Raw genomic sequence first — 22,066 nt, 5'->3', positions numbered from 1 at the left:
CCCAAATATAGGCTGCAATTTCTTAAGCACGCAAATATCATATGCTTCATTTCTCCTATAGCTCCTCACATAAAAAACCTGCTGCTAAGTAAATTATACAATAGATCATGTTTTTTTCTGTTTCCTGATGACCAAACACACAGCTGAAGTCCAACTGCACAACATCAAGTACTTTTACAAAAAAAGAAAAGGAAATTAGGGCCTCATGTCAACTAAAATATTGAATGTTTTGTATATACTGAAAAGCAATGCTAAAGTAAGTTACTATTAAACATACCACCTAATTTGCAACAGCTTGTCTGGGAAGACCTCAATTTCTTGAAGGGAACTTCAGAAAAATTCAAGGATTCAGACTGCTTGGGAACTTGGCTTCCTTATGAAAAATTTAGGCCCAAATTTACAAAAACAGATAACTGAAGTTGATGGTAGGCAACAGTTATATGCCTGTTTCCTAAAGTATCATACTGAAATCCATCAATAACCTGTGGTGCACTTAAAGGCTGCAAACAGAAGAGGTTTTGACATAAAAATTCTTAAGTGCCTTAGCTTTTGCTTCAGCGCATGCTTCAGCAATTTTCATCCTGAAGGGCTGGGTTTCTTTCTCCCATTAAATCCTGATTTGGTGGTGTTCCTCCTGCAAAAGTTCCATTTGAGCCTATGTTTGTATAATTAAGAGTTGCCTACAAGCCTTTATCCCTACCTCGTCTTTCACATGAACACTAGGAGCAAGCCAGTTCTGGGAAATGATCTGGCTTAAAACTTAAACAAAGACTTTAAGTTCTGGCTGGATCAATTCCCAGAACCACCTCACATAGTCATTCACATGAGAACCAGTTCAGGCACAAAAGAAGGGACAGCATGCATCTCCCAGTGGGACTCAGTGGGACACAGAGGAGGGTGAGACCACAGCATCGCCAGGTTAAACCAGTTTGTGCTGCCAAGGAAGTGCAGGTAAGAATAGAGAGCTTGGTTTCCATTGTATGATTATCAAGACAAGATTGATGTGTATAAAAAAAAAGCCATAAAAGTAAAACCAGTCAGAAGATAAGACAGTGGCTCCAGTGGAAGAGTGTCTTCCTCAGCTCAAAGAGGTTCAGATCTGTAGGTCTCATTCAAGAGAGTACATTTGGCCGGAGACTGCCATGGTGGGTGTGTGGAGGCAGAGCCATTTTCTCTTTGTGTGCTGAAAAAAAGAACAAAAAGGGCCATAGCATTCTTGTCCCAGCGAGACCCACCTGTGAGGGAGAAGGTTTCAGTTCTGCCTGTATCAGTAAGCTAACCTGTATCAGGGAGTGCTCCTGGGCACCGGTGTTGGAGTGTCCACACTGTTGCACTGTCAGAGCACACTCTGGGATGGTTTTGGCACCAGTCAATTTGCTCTCCTCCAAACAGATCCTGGACATGGTTTGGGAGTTAACATGTGCCAGGAACAATTCCCACAAGGCAGTTTGGATGTGGCTACCCGGTTTTCAGGGTAAGAGTGTTTAATAGTATGAATATGGGCCATTCTTGTGCCATTTGGCCTCTGTGCCAGTGAATGGTTCCAGGCACATCTAATTTCCTAGAATAGACACTGCCTGTGGCTCTTATTTCGGTTCCATGAAATGTTTGTGCATTTTATTCAATGGTTGTTTATTGCAAAATAAACATTAAGAAATCCCTGAAGTGGGGATCAGAACTAAAGTCTTCTCGCTATCAGTCAAGTGCCAAATCAAAAATCCAATTTTTCTCTCCTTTCAGGCCCTCGGTTAAATATCTTATATTTCTTTCTGTATAGCTACAGATATAGAAAATAACCCCCAACTAAGGAGATAAAATATTTTTAGGGAAATCTGGGTTTGAATTTGAGTTACCCGTCTGTAACTTTTTTCCAGTTAACAGTCTTGCAAACTCTAATCAGGTTAAAATCTGCTAGTTCAATAATTAACCTTTCTTCAAATAGACAGGCTTGGAAAGGATTTTGAGAGCTGGGCAAGTGCCTTCCTTCAGCAGGCCCCTAGGTGTTTCCACCTCCCAACTGGAAACTGACAGGACCAAAGAGCGGAGGCCAGAAACCAGGTGGAGCCAGTTAAGAAGGGAAGGTCCCATCACTTTCAGGACAGCTCTTTGTCTTCAAGTACTTGTATGCCCACTCTAAAACCATCTCTTGAGAGGAGATTCCCAGAGAAGGATTCCAGTTGTCAATGTGGCTGCCATGACCCTAAACCTTGGATGTGTGACATACAGCTACATGGCACCAGTACACCTCTACAGAGCTGACCTTGAGTTTCTGGAGTGACTTCATCCCAGTTAGCTATTCTGTCAGCTCCATGAATCTCCCAGCATGATCAGACAAATACACAATACATTCTATCCTTCCTAAATTAATAAAATAATATACATTTCTCAGGTTTTTAGAGTACATTTTCACGCTTTACTGATATTTGTTAAAACCAAGGTCCTTTCAGGTATTTATTTATACAGTATCTCACCTACCAGATGTTCTCTGTTGAGTCACTAGGGACACATTCATCTTCATGTGCTTCTAAACTTCTCTTATGATTCATGCTGCATTTCAATCCAGCCCATTTTTTTTTTCCTGAAATACAAACATTCCCTTAGGTGCCCCAGTTCATGTAATTTCAATATAACCGTATAAACTGCAATAAACCATGTGCTGCACAATTATAGAATAAATAGCCCATTTTAAAAGTGAACTGCCAGAAAAAATTAAACTCTATTTTAAAAAGATTTTCTACAAAAGCAAACATTTTCCAGGTTTGATCAATTTTTCATTAGAATTTTTCAAGGTAGGAATTTTTCAGTCTGCAGATGTCTTTTTCCAAAGAGAGAGATAAAAAGAGAGAGAGAGAAAGAAGAAAAAGGAAGGGAGGGAGGGAGGGAGGGAGGGAGGGAAGGAAGGAAGGAAGGAAGGAAGGAAGGAAGGAAGGAAGGAAGGAAGGAAGGAAGGAAGGAAGGAAGGAAGGAAGGAAGGAAGGAAGGAAGGAAGGAAGGAAGGAAGGAAGGAAGGAAGGAAGGAAGGAAGGAAGGAAGGAAGGAAGGTAGGTTGGTTTAATAGTCTGCTGGATCCCCAAGTCCCCAAGAACTAAATTCTTTCAAAGACACTTTTTTTCATGAGTACAGCACAGTTTATCTTTGAATTAACTGCACTGTAATTTCTTTCCACACCCAAACCCTCCCAGCTTACAGCTTTATCTGCTTCTAGCTAATAAAACCAATTTTCATATATTTCCTTTCACCTCAACTTGATCTCTAAATACAAAAATTGTGAGCCTAGTTTCATATCAGAAGTGATATAGAAAGTCAGGAGATTTTACAGTGGACAAAGGTCCAATATTGCAGAAGGCTCTTCATCTTAAATAACTCATAGTTTTTTACAACAAGAGAGTATGTATCTTTATTGTTTGGCTTTTCCATTTGGGATTTTTGGCCAAACATGTTGTTTTTCTGGCTCATGAAAGTCAGAGCAGAATTTGAAAACACAGGGGAGCAGTTACACCCAGTATTTTTGTCTCTCCATTTTTCCTCTTTCTCCCTTGCTCCTGCACTTCAGTGGCCTAAGACAATGATGCACTTAGAGAGGTTGCCTCTCCCTGTTCCAGGTAGGAGGCAGGTGCACTCTTCAGGAGGGTCCTGGAACAATTATGTGCTAAACCCACAGTACACCCAGCTTCCAGATGGATGGAGACCGTTCCTGTCGCCAGCTGGCAAGACGAACTCCTTATCTCTGGTCATGGTCTGAGCAGGAGATGGCAGCAGAGGCAGCTTGAAGGAACTGGAATGGAAGAGAAGATAGGAGCTGAAGAGGGCTACCCAGTTACCCAAACATTTCACAGACATGGTGAAGTGCTGTTACTTAGCTGTGTAATCTTCTGATTGCACAGGACTATCAAAAAGATATGGCATATTCATTTGCCTTTTTGTGAATAGGCAACACATGAAAATCTATCCCAAGCAAATCCTAGAAAGTGAGAAAAGTAAGGTATCTCCCTAGAGAAAGCCATAAATCATATCACTTGAGAAATATCTCAGTTTCAGATGGGATAGAGGTAATTTTCTTTCTAGTGTCTGCTCTGTTTCAGATTTGATATGAAAGGAATGTCAATAATGCATATTGGTTTAGTTGTTGCTAGGTGATGTTTACACTATTCAAAGACTTTTTTTTCAGCATCCCATAGAAGCTGAGAAAGAGCATAGGTAGAATAACGGAATGGCCAATGGAATATTTTGTATTATAAACGTCACGCTCAGTATACAAATGGGGGTTTGCCCAGCGGCGGGGATCTGCGATCACTGCTCGGGATGCACTGGGCAACCAATTCATGGGATGGTGAGAGTGACTTGTGTTGTATTACTTTATCTTGTATATGCTTTTACCATTATTATTATTATTATTATTGTTATTGTTATTGTTATTGCTATTGTTATTTTCCTTTTCTGTTATTGTTCTATTAAACTGTCTTTGTCTCAAGCCATGAGTTTGGGTTTTTTACCTTTCTTTTCCCCTCCTTTTCTCCCTCTTCTCCCTATCTGTCTGGAGGGGAAGAGAAAGAACTGCACAAGTGGCTGTGTGATCCCAGCTGCCAGCTGGGGTTAAACCACAACAGACAGTAAAGGGAGCAAAACTATAAAGGCTGTATTGCTCATGGTGCTTGCACATCTGGATGCAGCCATTCTTGTGTCCTTGAAAGATAACCTGCAAACAAAAGCTTTATTTTGGAATTCAAAAAGTGGGATTTATCTGGCTGAGAGAAAGCAAGAGTAAGATTCAACCAACTGTAACAAGACAACGGACTCCGAGGCTTAATAAAGCAGTGGAGGAGTGATCAGTACATGGAATAACATATCATGGCACCTCTTCAATATTTCTACCGAGCCTTGTCTGAGGGAGAGACGCTTGCAGCATTCCAACTACATTTTGGATAGATATTGCAAAATAAATTAAGTGAGAAAACTTAGTACACCAATTCACATTCCATTTAGACCTCCTAATTAAACATTTTCTAAATTAATGCTAGGGTAAGACATTTGACTGTTGGTCAAGCCCTGATAAGTGAACTGGCACTAAAGCATTTCATTCAGGTGTCTGAAGTCAGGTTGTTCATTCCCTTAAAGCTTCATTAAGGTCATGTAGAACCTATGAATAATACCAACTCAAATGCCGTAAGTCTTAAGATCCGTTGAATTTAAAATACTTCTGAGATGGGAATAACATAATTCTTATGGTCTCCGAGCAGAGGGTCACATAGAATAAAAGAGAGAACCAACGCCACAGAAACTGGTAAAGCTGTTGACAGAAGAAAGGTGCTGGTGAGTGCATCTGACAAGATGACCTGACCACTGACGTAAACAATTTCTGGTGCAGATGTGTTTGTCAGACACACTTATCTTTAATAACCTCTTATTGCCCATGTGGCCTACAGAAATAATCTAATTGGCGTGAGCTATTAATTTTAGAGCATGCCAGCCTCCAGCTCATTGGAACAATCGCTACCTGTCATCAAGAAGAAGTGCAACTCCGAAAACACCTTGCAGGTCAACAGACTTTAACAACCCATGCTTATTCCAGTTATTTGTTGCTTGCATGTCATCACATTAGCTTGGTGCTTAACCTCTCACCCTCTTCAGGCAGATCTGCATTGGAAGGACTTGTTAGACAATACTCTAATGTGAAGATTTGCACCTTTGAAAAATGAATTAAACCTTAGTTTGTAGGAATTAGATGAAGATGGAGGGATCGAGGAACTAGATGTAGAAAGGTCACATTGAAAGTTTAGTGCCTCAGTCCAGACCATTTCACAAAGGATGCCCTAGCGCAAAGAGTAAGGCTGTTTGAAGGGGTTTAAGGAATTACTGTATTAAAAAAACTCACATGTCACACCCCTCCCCCCCCCCCAGTTTAAAAATTTTGCAATAACTGTCTGAAATCACAATTTCTTTGGTAAAATAAGAAAGAATTGCTTTAACTACCAGGCTTTTTTACATGTATTTTACTTAAAGTTTGGACTATGAAACCGCAAAACTTAGGGATAGTTTTATTTACTTTTAATGGCACTAATGGTCATCATAAACATGTAAATTTTTTTAATGCAGCACTAACTCCTGAATAGAAAGTTTACAAGTGAAAGGCAGAAATGTTGACATTTTTACATCTATCTGTTAGTGTCTGAGTACCTCAGACATCAGTAACATCTGGTAACTGCAGCCTCAGGGGTTAATGCAATAAACATGCAAGAAAACTGGACTGTGTCATTCTTTGGAACTCTTACATCACACTTGACTCACAGCCAAAGGATTTTAGTGCTTGCCATTATTATTTTATTGACACATCAAATAACTTCAATTTATAGTTGCACAACCCTGTATATTCACGTCCACGTTTTTAATACACAGTGGAATTCTCCTGACTGACAGTCTGTGAAGTGAATAAGAATGCTGCTTACTGCCTACATACTGCCCCATACGTACTGCTAGAAAGCAAAATAGGAAAAGGACAGATGCCTTCATTTTCTTTGGAAGACACAGAAATGAGAAAAATCTGACTTTTATACTCAAATAATGTCTCTTCTTTATTTAGAAGAAGTGTGGCACGCTATACACATTCAGTAGAAAATCAGTCCTTTCTAATGGTAGTTTTCCGCACTGAAGTATGCTGTTTTACAGTCGAGACATTATTTCTTAGATAAGAAATAACAAAGGGATGAATATAGCCATAAACTGAGTCAGAGGAGAGAAATGCAGAGTGACACAGTTTGGTTTTACTGCACTAGTTATAAGAAAGGGAAAACATCAAATGATGCCAACTTCTCCTCCTCGCTACCTGCCAACATGAACTGATACCGCCACTCCTAAAAATTGAAATCCTGGAGCACTTTTTTACAGCAGTTTAATGAGTTATGATCTCAAAGACGATCAGTAAATAAGGTGTTTTTTCACAATCCTAATTAAAAAAAAATCTTCAGGATTTGGTATTTTTACTAGATCAGGTTTAACATTTTCATGAAATCAACTTGCACTGGATTCCAATGCTCTTCTCAGACTGGATTACTGCAATTTAATAATAATGCAATAACATTAAAGAGGAGACAATATCCATCAATTTCACAAACTTTCTCTTAATTTAGGTAAGTGCTGCTGTTCAGATGAGAGAAGAGATGCTGTGTTACCTGATGTTAAGTGCTAGACCCAGTGGGAAGCCTTCGAGTTTTGCAATAAGCAAGTGGCTTTCAATATAAGACATTAAAGACATTTTTTTCTGCATTCATTAGCCCTTTCTTTCTCCTTTCTTTTCCTTTTTAAATAGGACTTATAATTCAGATCTTTGAAATTCATCACTAGCTTAAGAAAGTTATGTGACATATGAAATAGCAGAATCCTGCCTAAATTTTAAAGAAGAAACCACCTCTTCAGCGCAGCAATAGTTTCCATTTGCACTCGCCAAAGTATTGCCTCTGTCCTAGAATCACTGCTTGTTAACACAAACTCTATTCTAAGAAGAAGGTTTCTGAAAAAGTGAATTACTGTTGAAGCCCCAGCCACACAACTGCAGAAGTGCTTCTTGTGCTGGACTAGGAAGGGGATGTATTATTCCAAGCAGTCCGGACTATAACAGAGAAAAGGTATTTGAAGTACAACCTCTAATGAAACAAAAAGCTACAGTAAGAAAACAAGAGGAAGCTGGATCAAAACAGAGTGTTCCAGGTCAAATCAACCAAGCACAATAGTTTTCTCAAGAATGAACGAGTGTACACCCCTGCACCAAAACATCTAATTTAAAAATTCCATAATAAAAATTGAACACACGGGGCAAACATAAAATACTTCTGTACTAATTTCCTAAGAAAAAAATTTGGTCCTTGTCACCAGGAAGAAAAACAGGCAAGCTGCAGTCTCTGCCATGCATTTTCCACACAGCTTTTCTTAAATTCGTCTACACTCTGTGAAGCTCCAGACACATGTGGAGATATATGTTTTTCTCATAGCAGTCCCACAATAAATCAGTGTTATGCCGAAATGTTCTGATATGACTTTAGATGAATAGCTTAGGACAAAACTCTGGATTGCAATGAAGGGCCTCCAGAAGAAAAGACAAAAAGAAGAGGTGAAAGTTCAGAATTCCTCATCATACAATAGGAACATAGGAACAATCAGGCTGGAAGGGACCTCAAGAGGTTTTCAGTTTAACCTCCTGCTCAAAGCAGGTTCAACGCTGAATTCAGACCAGGTTGCTCTAGCTGGAACTAGAAACCCTCCATGGACAGAAACACCATGGCCTCCCCAGGCAGCATGTTTCAATGGCTCTTCATCCTCATAGTGAAAAATTATTTCTGTGTATCCAGCTGGAATCTCCCCCATTTCTATTCATGATCATTGCCTCTCATTTTCCCACCTTGTATCACTATGAAGGGCCTGGGTTTATCTTTTTGATGACGCCCTTGTAGATCCCAAAGCTGTCACTTCTCTAGGCTGAACAAGCTCGGGTCCCTCAGCCTCTCATCACAGGGCATGTGATCCAGCCTTCTGGGAGCCCTCTGCTGAACCTGCTGTAGTGTTTTGGTACCTATCCTGTAACAAGGAGACACAAAACTGGACCCAGGATACAAGATGCAGTCGCATGAGTGCTGGATAAAGCAGAATAATCATTTCCCTTCAGACTATGCTCCTGGTTAATATAGCCCAGTGTGCCTTCACCACTTGCAGGACACAGTCCTGGCTCATGCTTAACCTACTGGTCCATGTCCACCAGGATCCTAGCTCCTTTTCAGCAGAGCTGCTACCCGGTCAGTCCCCAGACCCAGTCTGATGCAGGGTTTAGGCAGGTACAGGGCTCTTCATTTGTCCTTGTTGAAACACTGAAGCCTATGTTTTGCAAAGGGATCAGTGATATGGAGTGGTTGTTTTTCAGCTTGATTTAAAGTGCCCCTAAGGAACTCTAATTTCAGAAAAAGGAAACTAGACCCCCCATCGTTCTTCTGAACCATGCATGTAAATGAAGTATTCCAATGACTTGACCTGGACAACAGGTAGAAAAAAATCAAAAGCTTAACCAGATATCTAGAGGAGAATGGTTATTAAATCATTGTTACAATTTACATTAGACTTTGTTCTCTTCGCCTTTTCCTTAGGGTCCCTGACCCAAGTGGGTTATCATCCAATTGACTGTACACTTTCTTTGGGGGACTGCATCATTCATATTTATTCTCAAAAGTTGTTATTACCTGCCCTTTCCTTTGCTTCTGTTTCCCTTTGCCAAGGTCTCCCTTACAGCCAGCCTCCCTTTGTTTGAGGGATGAGATGACAATGGAACCCCACTAAGCAGAGAGTGGTGAGATGCATGTCCTGGCCCACGTGCTATGAGAGGCCCTCCATCATTTCTGGAGCCATCATCAACATCTATTGATATGTCCTTGAGAACAGTGGATCAAGACCAATTATGTTGAATCCTTTTGTCATCTGGGAGACTGTGCAAGTGGGGTATCCCCCTGACTTCCTTATCCCATATCCATTTCTAGTCTCATTCTGATGAAGCACTTTCCAGACACGTCTCTGCTTACACTCCAAATCCTGCTTCCTTATAAGCACATCTAGTCACCGTTCATCATTGCTAATTCCATGAAAAGCCTGATTTATACTCAGACCAGCTGGTGCAAACTTATTATATAACAATTATTAATGGGCTCACCTCCAGTTTCTTTGTCCTGGCATTAAAAACACATTTTACAAGCACATATACGTCAACCCAATCAGTGCAATTTTGGTCTTTGTTAGAGGAAAAACATGCTGCTGGAAAGAGATGCTGGCAAAAGCCAACAAACCATTCTGGCTACTTTGTTTTGACAGGTCTCCCTATGGGCATTTAACAATAAGTAAAGGTGTTCAAATCTATGCTTCTGGCAAGAAGAGTCAGAATTTCACCCAAACGTAAAAATGGAAAATTCATATTATGAGCCAAAATCAGGCCCCTTTGATGGAACCTTTGGTGATAGATACATTAGATATACCTAACTGTACTGACATGCTATTCAGCAGACAGCAGTATTGCAAGGCAACTTCCTTGAATTTTAGGATATTTGAATTTTTGTTATTCTGCTTGCTTGATAAGACACCAGTCAAACTGTAAATATCAGCCTGGATTAAAATTTTCTACTTTTTGGAAAATAACATATAAAATTCCAAGTCCACAGAGCAGATGTGTGTAAAATGTAATAAGTGTGTCACAAGATATGAAACTACTTGAAACTCAAGAACTTTGCTAAGCTAAAATTGAGGGACAAGTTTTAGATCCATATCAAAACCACTCAGGGATGTCTGTGCCTATGATACAGGCTAACTCCTTCAAAGGGATGATATCATATGAGCAAAAGCTCTTCTATTTAAATGTGCTCTCAAACTATAAATCATGATACTTATGATGAAACTTTCTCTCCCCTGCGTCTATACATTTGCCTCTCTATCCGTGTGCCAAATCAGCCTCAGTACTGCACCACAAATGATGCATACGTTTATGTGTAGAAGTAGAAATGCTATGCTGAAAAGGAAATGGGAGCAAATACTGTGCCTGGAAATGGAAGGGAACGTGTCAACATGTAAGCTAGCTACCCCTAAGGAGCTAAACCCAAGCTTCCTCAGCATTCAAACACTGAAAATTAGTTAAAACCTTCCTTTACTTCTATTGCAGTGCAACCACAGGTCCAAGTCAGGATCCAGCATAACTTTGCTACCTGCTGTTACTATTGCCACAGCAGAGATACTCCCTGCTACTGATAACATACAACATTATTTCAACAAAGATCTGACAAATAAATGTAATGAAAGTAGGGATAGTGGGGAGGATAGAGAAAAGTAATGGTGACAAGATGGTGTTAACACACAAATCAACCTGCCAGACTTTGTCATTTCAAAGCACCTGAAAATAAAGTCAGCATTGCCCAAATGCCGTATTGCTAGCCAAAAACACTTGCTGATCTATTCAGAGAAAGAGAATTGGCAAAGATATGGTGAGGCTTGTAGAAAATTAAAAGAAAAAAGAAAAGAGAAAATAGAGGTTGAAGGCTGCACTAAAAATGAAGGATATGATTCATTCAGGTAATTAGGAAGGGGAAAGTTGTGAAAACAAGACAGTTACAATTTTGAATCTAGCTGTCTGTATGTGGGGACAATTGAAGACAAGGATTTGAGGAAGCTGAAATGTCTAGGGAAATAGCATAAAATTAAAACAACTTATGTGTGTGCAGATGAAAGAAGAGGGAGCTGCTATAATTGAGAATAGAAACAGTAAGGTCCCGGACAGGATAGTTAACAATGCAGACAACACAAAGAAGGTCTACTTTGGAGCACTGTAGGGTTCTGCTTAGAAATGTGCACGAAGAAGAGATGGCTTCAATTAACTGCACAGAGTGACAAAGCAAGATAGAAAAATTGCCAATACCTACAGCATCAACAGAGACATCACCTTGGCTGTTCCTAAGGTGAAATTAAGATGCAAGCTACAAGCTTCTAAATGAAGGTAACAAAACAAGTGACTTGAGCTAGCCCAAGTTTTAGGATTCATGTTTCTCTTCCCTTGCATTTATTACCCTCTGTCCGCTTTGCTGAGGAAGATCAGCCGTGATTAATATTTCCCAGTAGAAGACATTTATAAGCCTCCAACTGTAAAAGTATAGGGTGAATTCAATACCTAAACTTTATACTTTCCATATAATTGTTTTATTGTTGAAATATTACCAGCATTTTCAGTTAGCTGGCAGTTCACTCATCACTTAATTCTTAGTTTCCTTTCCTCCCAGTGAATGAAATATTGCAGAAAATACAGACTCTCTTTTATGCTGGTGGTAGGATTCCCTATTTTGCCTCTGTCTACATAGGACACAGTTAAGGATGGGTAGAAAGAAAAATTCTGCCTGTAAACTAACAGTGACCCAAAATATCACCAAAGGATATGTTTTGGTCAGGTCAGTTACTAATTTACATTAGTAAATTGGAACAAACTGCATGACAGATTGCTAGACACAGTCAAGCTGCCTTTGAGTGCTTCTGCTTTGTATTCCTGAGTAGAGAGCTGTGGTACTTCTCCAGATGAGCACTAGCACTGCCTGAGCTCTGCAGATAGTAATTGTCCATTTGTCACCAGTTTGAACGCTGCTTTAAATGTGTCGTGGGCAGTTATCTGGTTATCTCTTTAAATGGGTTGAAGCTTATTTTGAATGCTTATTATTACTGCAGGGGTAGCAGAGGATGTTTGTATTCTCAGCATCTGGCCTTGTGAGTTCAATAAGGAAATGCAGACTTCTCTTCATGTTCAGGTGAGAGGAGTAATCAATACCAATCAACAGAAGGACCAGCAGCAAGATTATCCAGGCTTGTTTGTTGGCAGGAACAGCACCCGATGCAATCCTGATACAGAATGAAGGGGAGAGGGCAGAAAAGGTTATTTTTTAGGTCTATAGGTAATTCCACTGCCGCTGCATTAAGAATTGCACCTAACACAGAGATATTAAGTTCTGATTTGTGCATTGTGATGGATATTGTGCATAAATAACGAGCAAAGTTGGCTTATTAAACAGCAGTTCAGCAATGCGAACATTCTCACGTGGTCTGTTAAGACTTTCCAATAGATCTGTGCCTGGTCTAGGGGACTTTGACAGGTTTAAAAATCTAGGGCCATCTGAGACAAACATAAAGTGAGCAAGAAATTGGCATTTATATCATAAGAAAGTGTTCTCACATAGCCTCTTTTCCGTTTAAAGGTATCAGAGTGCTTAACAGGGCTTCAGAGAAGGATAGTGAGTATAGTTCCATTGTGTTGGCAGGGTTCTAAAGCTGTAAAGAGGCAAAGCTTGAGCTATTAGCTTAAGGCAGGCCACACAGCAAGACGGGGACACAGGCGATACAGAACACCAGAGGCCCAGACCTCAACTTTTCTGCTTTGCCTCTTAAGCGAACTGGTCTAAACAGTTGTTTGTTCGCTGTAAACTAAATCCTCTGGACTTTAAGCATCCTCGCTTCCCCCCAGACAGTCTGCGTATTCCGTCAGTGTAAACTGCCTGCGCTAAATTTGGAGGTGTTCCACATCCCACCCGGCTGCGAATCTTTCCACTGACTGAATCTAGAAATGGAAAAAAATGACATATATCTCCGCACATGACCAGTCTGAATGAAGCTGTTCGTAGCAGAAGAGAAGCTATTTAAGCTGCTGCCACTCTATCATTCTAGCAGATACACCAGCCATTTCAGGCAGATTTCCTGCTCTGTTTTCAACGTAAACGCAGAAAAAACAGTCATTACCACAGCTTTTGCCTATGATTGGGGTAACAGCACTGAACAGGATTTGGCCATGCCAAAATGGATAGAGTTACATCATGAAGTAATTCCTCAAGGGGCTTTTTAACTTGAATTAATTTTTAAGTGCTATCAAAATGGCTCCTAGAAATTTTCGGGTTAAATTTGATGAAAGGAAGACATATTTCCCTGCCCCCAACAATTTGGTAGTAATTTTTTAAAGGTGACAGCTCTTGCACTCGAATTAACATCTCCTTATTGCCCCTTGGGTAAGTTGTCTGTGAATGGCTTTTTGATTTGTGGTACTGTTCTGCAGAAGACCAGTCCCTCAGTTGCTTTGCTGATATTCTTCATCTTACTTCTTTCTGGTCTGGTAAATGTTGATTTGCAACTTTTTGGGGGCCATTTCTAACCAAGCAGTGCTTGTGAGTGTCACTCAGCCCTTGGTGTCCCCATTGGCATGAAACTTAATGTGAACAGCTGCAAAGGGACTTTTCACTTACCCTCTGCCTTCTCCCAAAAAGCTTTCAAAGTTCGTGTTATATACAAAAAATGATTTAAACGGCTTCAGTGATGTGTTTCAGAGTCTGAACACAGACTACTCTCTTTTTACATATATTAAGTAAAAGTGATATCCTTGGGCTATTATAAAAGCTTTTATCAGTACTCCATAACAGCAAAATAGATGGCTGTATACCACCTGTGACACAGTATTATTTAAGAAAAATGTCTGTTCATCTCTTGCAGCCTTTCAAAATATTTGTATCTTGGTTTTGTACTTTATCTTAAATTTTAATGGTGTTAGTTTCATTGATATTTCTTCCATTTTGGCTTTCAGATTAGGAACACTATTAGAAAAAAATCAAATGTATGGGGTAGTAGTTTCATTTCATTATGATCAAGAGTAATTCCATCTGATTATATCTGATTCATCCCCCACTAAAGGATGTAAATCCTGCACTGGCACAGCATTTACCTTGGTGATATAATAGGTCACTCTATTTTTAGTTCTGCAATCACCTACCAGCATGATAGGAGAGATTTAAAAAAGGTTAAAAAGGTCATGTGCTTGCATACTTAATTCAGCGACATTAAACTTGATAAAGTACTGCACTGTGACTGAGTAAACAATAAAGATACATATTTTCCTCAATATACGGTGGACCCACATGTGAATAATGGAGGCACTTATGCTGTCCAGAGCGTGAATAATGAGGGCACTTATCCCATCCGTGGAGCACCGCTTCACCGCTGCGCTCCCATCTGGGGATCCCGCGCCTTGACTCGGTGCATACATCACGGGTCTGCCCTCGGCACTGGGCCAGCCCCTAATCGTGCAGGCACTTTGCATTGTTATCCGACAGCATCACACCCTGACAGCCGGGCCTGGGATATGATGTACGAACAGCAGTGGGGTGGCTCAGGGCTGAGGCAAGCCAAGACGGTCACGGGGAAGGTCGTGGGGAAGGTGTTTGAAATATGCAAACATATTATTTGCTTTTGATTTCCCACAGTTTAGTTCTCTCATGGGTTTTTTGGTTCTGGAAACAGAAAATACGAAAGGCAATGGCTTGAAATCACTGTCTCTTATTCCCAAACTGAACGAAATAATCAGGTTTACTTGACTACTTTGCTCACTCGTTGTTTCATACATCCAGTCCCACAAAAGTTTTGTGACTCTAGCAGGTTATGTATGTGACAAATGGTCACATATTTTGCTCTGCCCTACACAGATCACCATGGCTATTGCATAGCCATTTCAAAGCTTTGCAGAGCCTTCCAGCTCAGAAAGTCAACAGGAGTTCTCCAGTGCCCAAAGAAGTTTGCATTTATTGTTTGTCATACAGAATAAAGCACCCTGTTTATCATTTTTAACTTCTCTTTTTCTGATCCATTAACACTCACCACAGTTGCATTATGAGATCAAAAGTAGCCATCGAAACAAAGTACAAACCTACAACGTGCCGAGTTCCCAGGATTTTTAGGTTTTTCATTCTCTAAAAAGTCTGCTTTCAGCTGATAACCAAAAGGTAGGTCTGAAAAAGGAGTGCTGCAGCCTGTGTTTCTGAGCTCACTTTAAAACTTTTTTAAAAAATAAAAATTATTGTTGAGAATTCCTAGCAGAATTAATTTTTAAAATTTCTGATGATTCTAGGGAGAAAGTTCTGGTCCTGATCCCTGGTTGTACTTGGATCTCCACTATCAAAAGAGCTACTATAGACTTACACAAGAAAAAGGGAATAGCACAAGGAATTTCCAACTCCACAGCAAAGCATTTTGTACAGTAAGACAACTGTGTGAGCAATTTCAAATACAGAAGGAGGTCAGAAAATATTTGGCTTGTTACCAGTTCAATTTGTGCACGCAAAACTGATGATATTTCAACTTTTCGCAGTCAAACTTTTTGCCGTTGTTAACGTATTTGTGTGCCCAATATTAATCCTTTCCACTAGGCAGTAAAGCAACCTCATCAGATTCAGAACAAGGTCAGATCCAAGGAAAATTCTAACACACACACACACCATCCCCTATTCTAATAGTTCTTTTCCTGATCTTTGTGATAGACTGAAACCAAGCAATGAGATTAAGCAGTGAAACAAAGCAGATGCAGGCCTTCACTTGCCTCGCTATTGAGCTACTATGACTTCATTGTAGGGCGAAAAATCACATTCCATATGTGCAGTACCTAACTCTTGCAAGCATATTTTAAGCTTATAGTACACAAAATTATATTAAGTGTTAATCAAGCACTTTGAGAAGTCTATATGTAGCTGTAAAATTTGTCTCCAAAATGGAAAACTGAAACAAGCAGGGTAGGTCTCCAAGATAGGTATCTACCCGGCTGGAATAACCTGCACGTTAGGCACCTCTGTTCTCACCACTGAGAACACAAGAGTCCAGATGGCTAACTTGGAAAAGATAAGCCAGTTTTAAACTGCTTAACTTAGAGTTGAAGTGTTGATTCCATTCTTGAAGTGAAAATCCACACTGAAAACACCTACTGATTTCAGTTCTGCTAAGACTTCATCCCCCTCTACACTCTTATATGCAAGAAAAGGTAAAAGCTAACCAAGAATAAGAAGAGCAAATGATTTGTAATAGGATTTATATGTTGCAGGCTTTTGGCCCCTCATAGAGCACCAGAGAGGTGGCAGGAAAGCCAACACAACCATTTTTATTTTTCCTTCAATCTGCTGTAAGTCATCAGGCAGGTTTGTAGGGACACATTTTCAAAGGCTGATTTGTTGGATCCACCTGCCAACCCTCACCCAGGCTGATTCAGATTGTGGTTTTAGACAAATGGAGTTGCACAATTCCCCATCTGTGCATCCTAATAACAAAATGCTTTTCCTTCTCCTATCTGGCAAAGAATCTCTCTTCATCCTGTTTCTTTGAATGCTGAGTCGGCAAAGGGATCTAAGCCCAGAAGCTGCTGACCATGTTTTGGAAGCCTTCACTAAGATCCAGTGCCTGAATATGTGGCAGGAATTTTAGTGATGCTTACTTAGGCAAATAAGGATTTTGTATCTCATTCAAGCATAGCTAAGTATGTAGCTGTCCAAATACATGCACAGTAACATTTGCAATAAATGTGGATGTGCATTTAATATTTATAGCTTTTGGGTGCTAAAATGAAAACCCACCTGAAAAAAACATTATCCAAAGGGATACATTTTTCATCCTACACACACAACATTCACATCAGAAAGCTAAATTATTATCTCTAGAGCCTCATTTTGTTGTTTTTCCCTGCCATACGTTGTGGCTGAAACCAGTCACAGCTATAAGTACTTAGAGACTGCAATAGTATTTGGATTGTATTACTCAAGTAATATGTCAATGACTACAAACTGGGTTTTAAAGCATGATGGAGAAGAATGCACTTATGTATCCACCATTTCCCAAGCCCAGGACACATGCAAACTTCTGCATCTGGGATGGAATAACAGCATGCAACAGTAAAGACTTGGTATTGATGGGAGAGAAAGCTTTGAAGACAAGGATCTGGGGGAACTGGTGAACAAGACCCAGCAGTATACCTCTGTGGCAATGAAGGACAGTCACTTACTGGGCTGCATTAGCAAGAGTATACTCTTGCTAGCAGGTCAAGAGGAGCATTTGTTCTCCTGTATTCAGCACTTGTGAGACGAGACCACATTTGGAGTAATGACTCCAGCTTTGGGGTCCCTAGTACAAGAAAGACATTGACAAACTGGAGCTAGTCCAGCGGAGGGCCACCAAGATGATTAGGTGCTGGAGCATATGGTGTATGAAAAGGAACTGACAAAGCAGGGGTTGTTCAATTTGAAGAGAAGGCTAGAGGCAGGAATACTGTTGTCGCCTCCACCTGCCTGCCAAGTGATTACAAAGATAGAGCCAGAGACACACAGTGATATTATAAGAGGCAACAGACACAAGCTGCAGCAAGGGAAAAACAGCAAGTTGCCTAAGAAGGCCTGTTGAATGTCCATTCTTGGGAGATTTTCAAAACTTTGCTGGATAAGCCCCGAGCAACCTCGTCTAACTGTGAAGCTATGACCTCCAGAGGTCCCCAAACTACTCTGCTTTTGCCCTTCCCCTTGCCTCCGCCCCCCTAAAAAAACCTCAACAACAAAAAACCTGGAACTTTAGTTCATTGGATCTACACCCTCATCTTGCAGAGGAAAATATGTCAATTCAGTGACATTATAGCACTGGAAAAACATTCTTGATCACAACCCTTCCGTGAAGTACAGGGATGCTAATGTTTCCACAGCACAAAAGAAAAGATAAAACAGAAGCTAGGTGACATGAGGACACTGCCACTTACTGAAGTTGATCGGAAACTTACAATGAAAGGGGTTTGTTATGCAAAACATAGTCATCAAAATACTTTGTGATATTAGGCCAGTCAGGCAAACTTTTGATGAAAAATGAGTTCTATTAGAAACTTTGTCTAAATTCTTGCCAGCTCACCTCCTGGGCTCCCAGCGTTTCCCTGTCTGCAACAGAAGCACTCTTTAGGCCACAGGTGTCCCAGTGTATGGGCAGATCTGGGAACCCTTCTCCAAGGCCTGCAGATGACCATTGCTGAAAGTCCTCCTAGGTCACCTTGCACCCAAGAATGCTGGGGGAAACTGGGCTGAATCAGCAACTCAAACTCAGCACTGTTTCAGCTTCAGAGAGAAAAATGTCCCCACTGGAAACAGGAAAAAAATCCCTGTGCATTCAGCCTAAATAGTCACTTCTACGGAACTCTTCGTTAAAAGAAATTTTGACTTTGTATCAGCTGTCTTTGACTTCAGCCACAAGTTTACATGGATTTACTGTGTGTGTAGTTCCAGGCTTTGAGCATCTCAGCAGCCAGCTGTGGGTGAGAAGGCTGTGAATTACATTGCATGTTCATACAGACTGGTATCTCTCAGACCTCAGACCTTTTACTTGTGAAATTTTCTTTTTTTTTTGTGGAAAACCTTTTAAGTTTTGTGGGAAATCTTTTAAGTGAGACGATAAGCATTATGATGGGTTTACAGAGTTTGGCAATTGCCAGGAAGGGCAAAGGGAAAAACGGGAAGTTAAGATTAGCCTTAACATTTCCAGGATTCAAAGCTGCAAACATATCGGGCACAAAGGCAAGTGTCTCTACTTAGAATCTGAAGTGAAACTCGACATTCCTTCAGTCCATTTAACCTCACTTGTCAATAGCATCGCTTTCACATTACATTTCTCTGTTATTGAAAGATTACCTTTCAGACTGAGGACATCCACAAGTAAATGAAAAATGCCTTCCTTTGCTTTGTGAAATCATTCCCTTTTCTTTGTGGAATACAGCCAAGGACTGTTTGTGATAGAGATGATTAATGCAGAAATCAAGCCTAATGTGAAAAGCCCTGGGAACAGTTACTTTGTCTTTCAGCTTTTACTTTCAGCAGCATCAGGAAAGGCATACACATATTTCCTTCCATGGGAACCAAGGTCCATAAATTGTTATAGTAAATTCCTTACTGCTGGGAAGCTTAGATGGACAGCCTCACAAAGTATCATCTGGTTCATTACTCAAAGCTTTCGGCTGACTGTTATTATAATGCCTCAAAAAAGCCCAACTGTGGTCTTTTTCTTTCCTTGAGTATCACTCAGTTTAAATGGATAACCACCATTTTGGTAAGAATTTTTGCTTTACTATACTAGAATAGTGCTTTTACTCCCCATGGTATGCCTTTGGAGAATTCTCTATTACCTTGAGCTTGCAGCTTCTTACACTGAAAGCAATAACTGTTGTAGTCATTTATTATTAAAGATGATAAAAGCTTTATTCTCCTCATGACAGGTAAAAAAGTTGCACTTGTTCATGACTGTCTGTGTTTCTTCAGCTTCATGGTTCCAAGGAGAATGGGTCTTTGGAATCTCAATCTTTAGGTCAAAGCACAGTTTGTAGGTCTGCTAAAATAAATAATAATTAGAAAATCATTCTTCTGCTGTCTATCACTCCTGGCTAGAAAAAGCTTCTGTAAACAGACTGGAAGAACCGAGTATCAGGAATTAGAGAGTCTGATTTCCTTTTTCTGATCCCATGTTAAAATCCAAATCTTTAACATTAAGCCAAGCACAATATCTTTTTTTTTTTTTTTTTTGCAAAGGAATTTCATTAACTCTGCTAGCAAATCAGAAATTTCTTTCTAACTGCATAATCCATTGTATTTTATGCTATTTACAGACATTACATTGCCTGCTGACTTAGTCTTTTGAGAGTGGACTGGTGAATCTGAACTTCTGTAACCTAATTGCCAGTGGGGTAATTTAAGGTAACCCTTCAGACTTCTACTCCTCCTTCTTACCACAAAGATTTCACTTGAGGCTGTGTTAATCTTTGAGTTCCCCTTTGGGATAAAAGTAATACTTGTTTCTTATATTAGGTCATAATAGCAATATTAAAAGAAATGGTTCAACATGCTTTATTAGGAAACTCAGAAAAAGATTTAATGCATTATTTATGGTTCTGGCTAATCGAATAGGTTTGTACAGAGAAATTAATCTGGTACTTGACATCTGCATTATAAACTAAAGCACACAAAATCACGGGTCATTGCATATTTGCATACAAGCAATACATGTCTTTAAGTAGAAAGGCTGAGGCTTATCCACAGTTTTAAACTTAACACTGCTGTAGTGTTCCTGACTGCAGGTTTGTCAGAAGACATCTAAGAAACCGGATTTATGCCTGCCTGGCTCTTGTTCCTCTTTCCCCAGTCAGTTATATGAGCTGCAGCGCTCATGCCTCTTCAGGAATTAATGGGTAAGAAAGCAATTGCAGTAGACATGAAAGAAAAAAGTAATTTCTGGCTTTCCTAAGGATACCACTAAATGTGAATAATTGCAGCTCTAACACTTAATTAGTCATAAAGAAACCCATCTACCATTGACACAATATTGATGCACTGTCTTTCATGCTTTTGCCATTCTGGAAGAGAAAGGACTTGTTAACATGAATTTTCTCAAACTCTTATAGAAGAAGTTTTAGACATATCTGCAGATTCCCTCTCATCGCTACCTTTTTGACAAATAGTTTGTTATGCTAAAACTCCAGTACAAATTGGATTTACACGATGCTGACTATCTAAATTCTTTCACACTGTTTCCTGAACAGAATTCATTTCCTGAAATGAATGCACTACTAGAAGCTAGTGAAAAGAGTCCACTATTAGCTAACAGAAGATAGTTTATATGAAAAAACTTGCTTTGAATTCTTCCTGGATATTATCCTTCCAGAAATTATGATGTTGACGGAAAATCCTGAGCAAAAAAGGGAAGATAACTTACAAATAATACTTTTTTCAAACACGCTTAAAAACCTCAGTTTCCACTTGACTCATATTTGCAACATGCCTCTTCAGATGTTTGGTTTGCACAAATATTTTACAAACCAGTTCACTGGGAGGAATGCTTCATTTAGATGGCTTTCAAAAAAGTTGTAAAAATTTTAGAAGGAACCAACTGAAATGGGAAACACTATCTGTTTCATTACAGTCCCAATTAAAAACATTTAGCATTTGCTCTTTTCAATGAGAAGAAAATATTCTATGCTGTAAGGTCAGTACAGTCGCTCTGAATCCTCAGCTTTCAACAGAGTTTCTTGATAAGCAAGCTATACAGCAGATGAGTATCTATTTGCAACAATTTGGAGCCACAAATGAAAAATCAAGAACAATTTGTTCTGTTCATGAATAAAATGTGAACAGGAAGGGAACAAATTCTGAGTTTCAAATGACCCTTTTCCCCGTGATAAAAACACCACAATTTTAAGAGTTACCATGTTTCTGAAGACAATTATTTTCTCTGCATAATCACAGTTTTAGTATCTGATACAAGGTCAGGACTGTTCCATTAGAAATCCGTGCCAAACTAATGTGCTGATTTTGCATATTAAGCAGCATTAAAAACAGCTGATGTTTAAGCACAGAAGTTAGCTCTCTGTGTATAAAATCCACACTAAATTAATACTAAATTATTTTCAGTGTGCAGATGTCTGATACTCATTGTCTTGATTAACTTCTACTGTACCTGGGCACCATATACTGCCAATAAAGTTATTGAAATTGAATTAACTTCATCTTTTCATGGTATATTATCCCTTTGATGACTTCACAGTTTGATTTAATGCTCCTGGTGATCAGAAAGACTAAAAGTTAAAGCACGCCATATGTGATCAGATTTGAAGAAGACTTTAGGAGGGACTTTTGTTAACAAAATAAAAGCTTTGTAATTTCAATTGATCCTAAAACAATAAAAAACAAAAAAAGAAATTCTGGAG

General features: G+C 39.6%; 1 protein-coding gene across 4 annotated transcripts in view; it reads right to left on the bottom strand.

Moving 5' to 3' along the window:
- Positions 1-3,629: 3,629 nt before the first annotated feature.
- The window catches only part of C2H8orf34 (chromosome 2 C8orf34 homolog), a 272,204-nt gene continuing 253,767 nt past the window's right edge, over positions 3,630-22,066 (bottom strand). For all 4 annotated transcript variants that reach the window (XM_074577228.1, XM_074577229.1, XM_074577222.1 and 1 more), the window contains one exon: positions 3,630-3,775. In XM_074577228.1, coding sequence (XP_074433329.1) covers positions 3,732-3,775 — 44 coding nt within the window. In that variant the 3' untranslated portion in view covers positions 3,630-3,731. The remainder of the gene's footprint in view (positions 3,776-22,066) is intronic.

This window comes from Larus michahellis, chromosome 2, assembly GCF_964199755.1.
Source record: "Larus michahellis chromosome 2, bLarMic1.1, whole genome shotgun sequence".
NCBI classification, from domain to species: domain Eukaryota; kingdom Metazoa; phylum Chordata; class Aves; order Charadriiformes; family Laridae; genus Larus; species Larus michahellis.
Note: the sequence above shows the minus strand (reverse complement) of the source record. Positions and strands in the feature narration are given on the sequence as shown.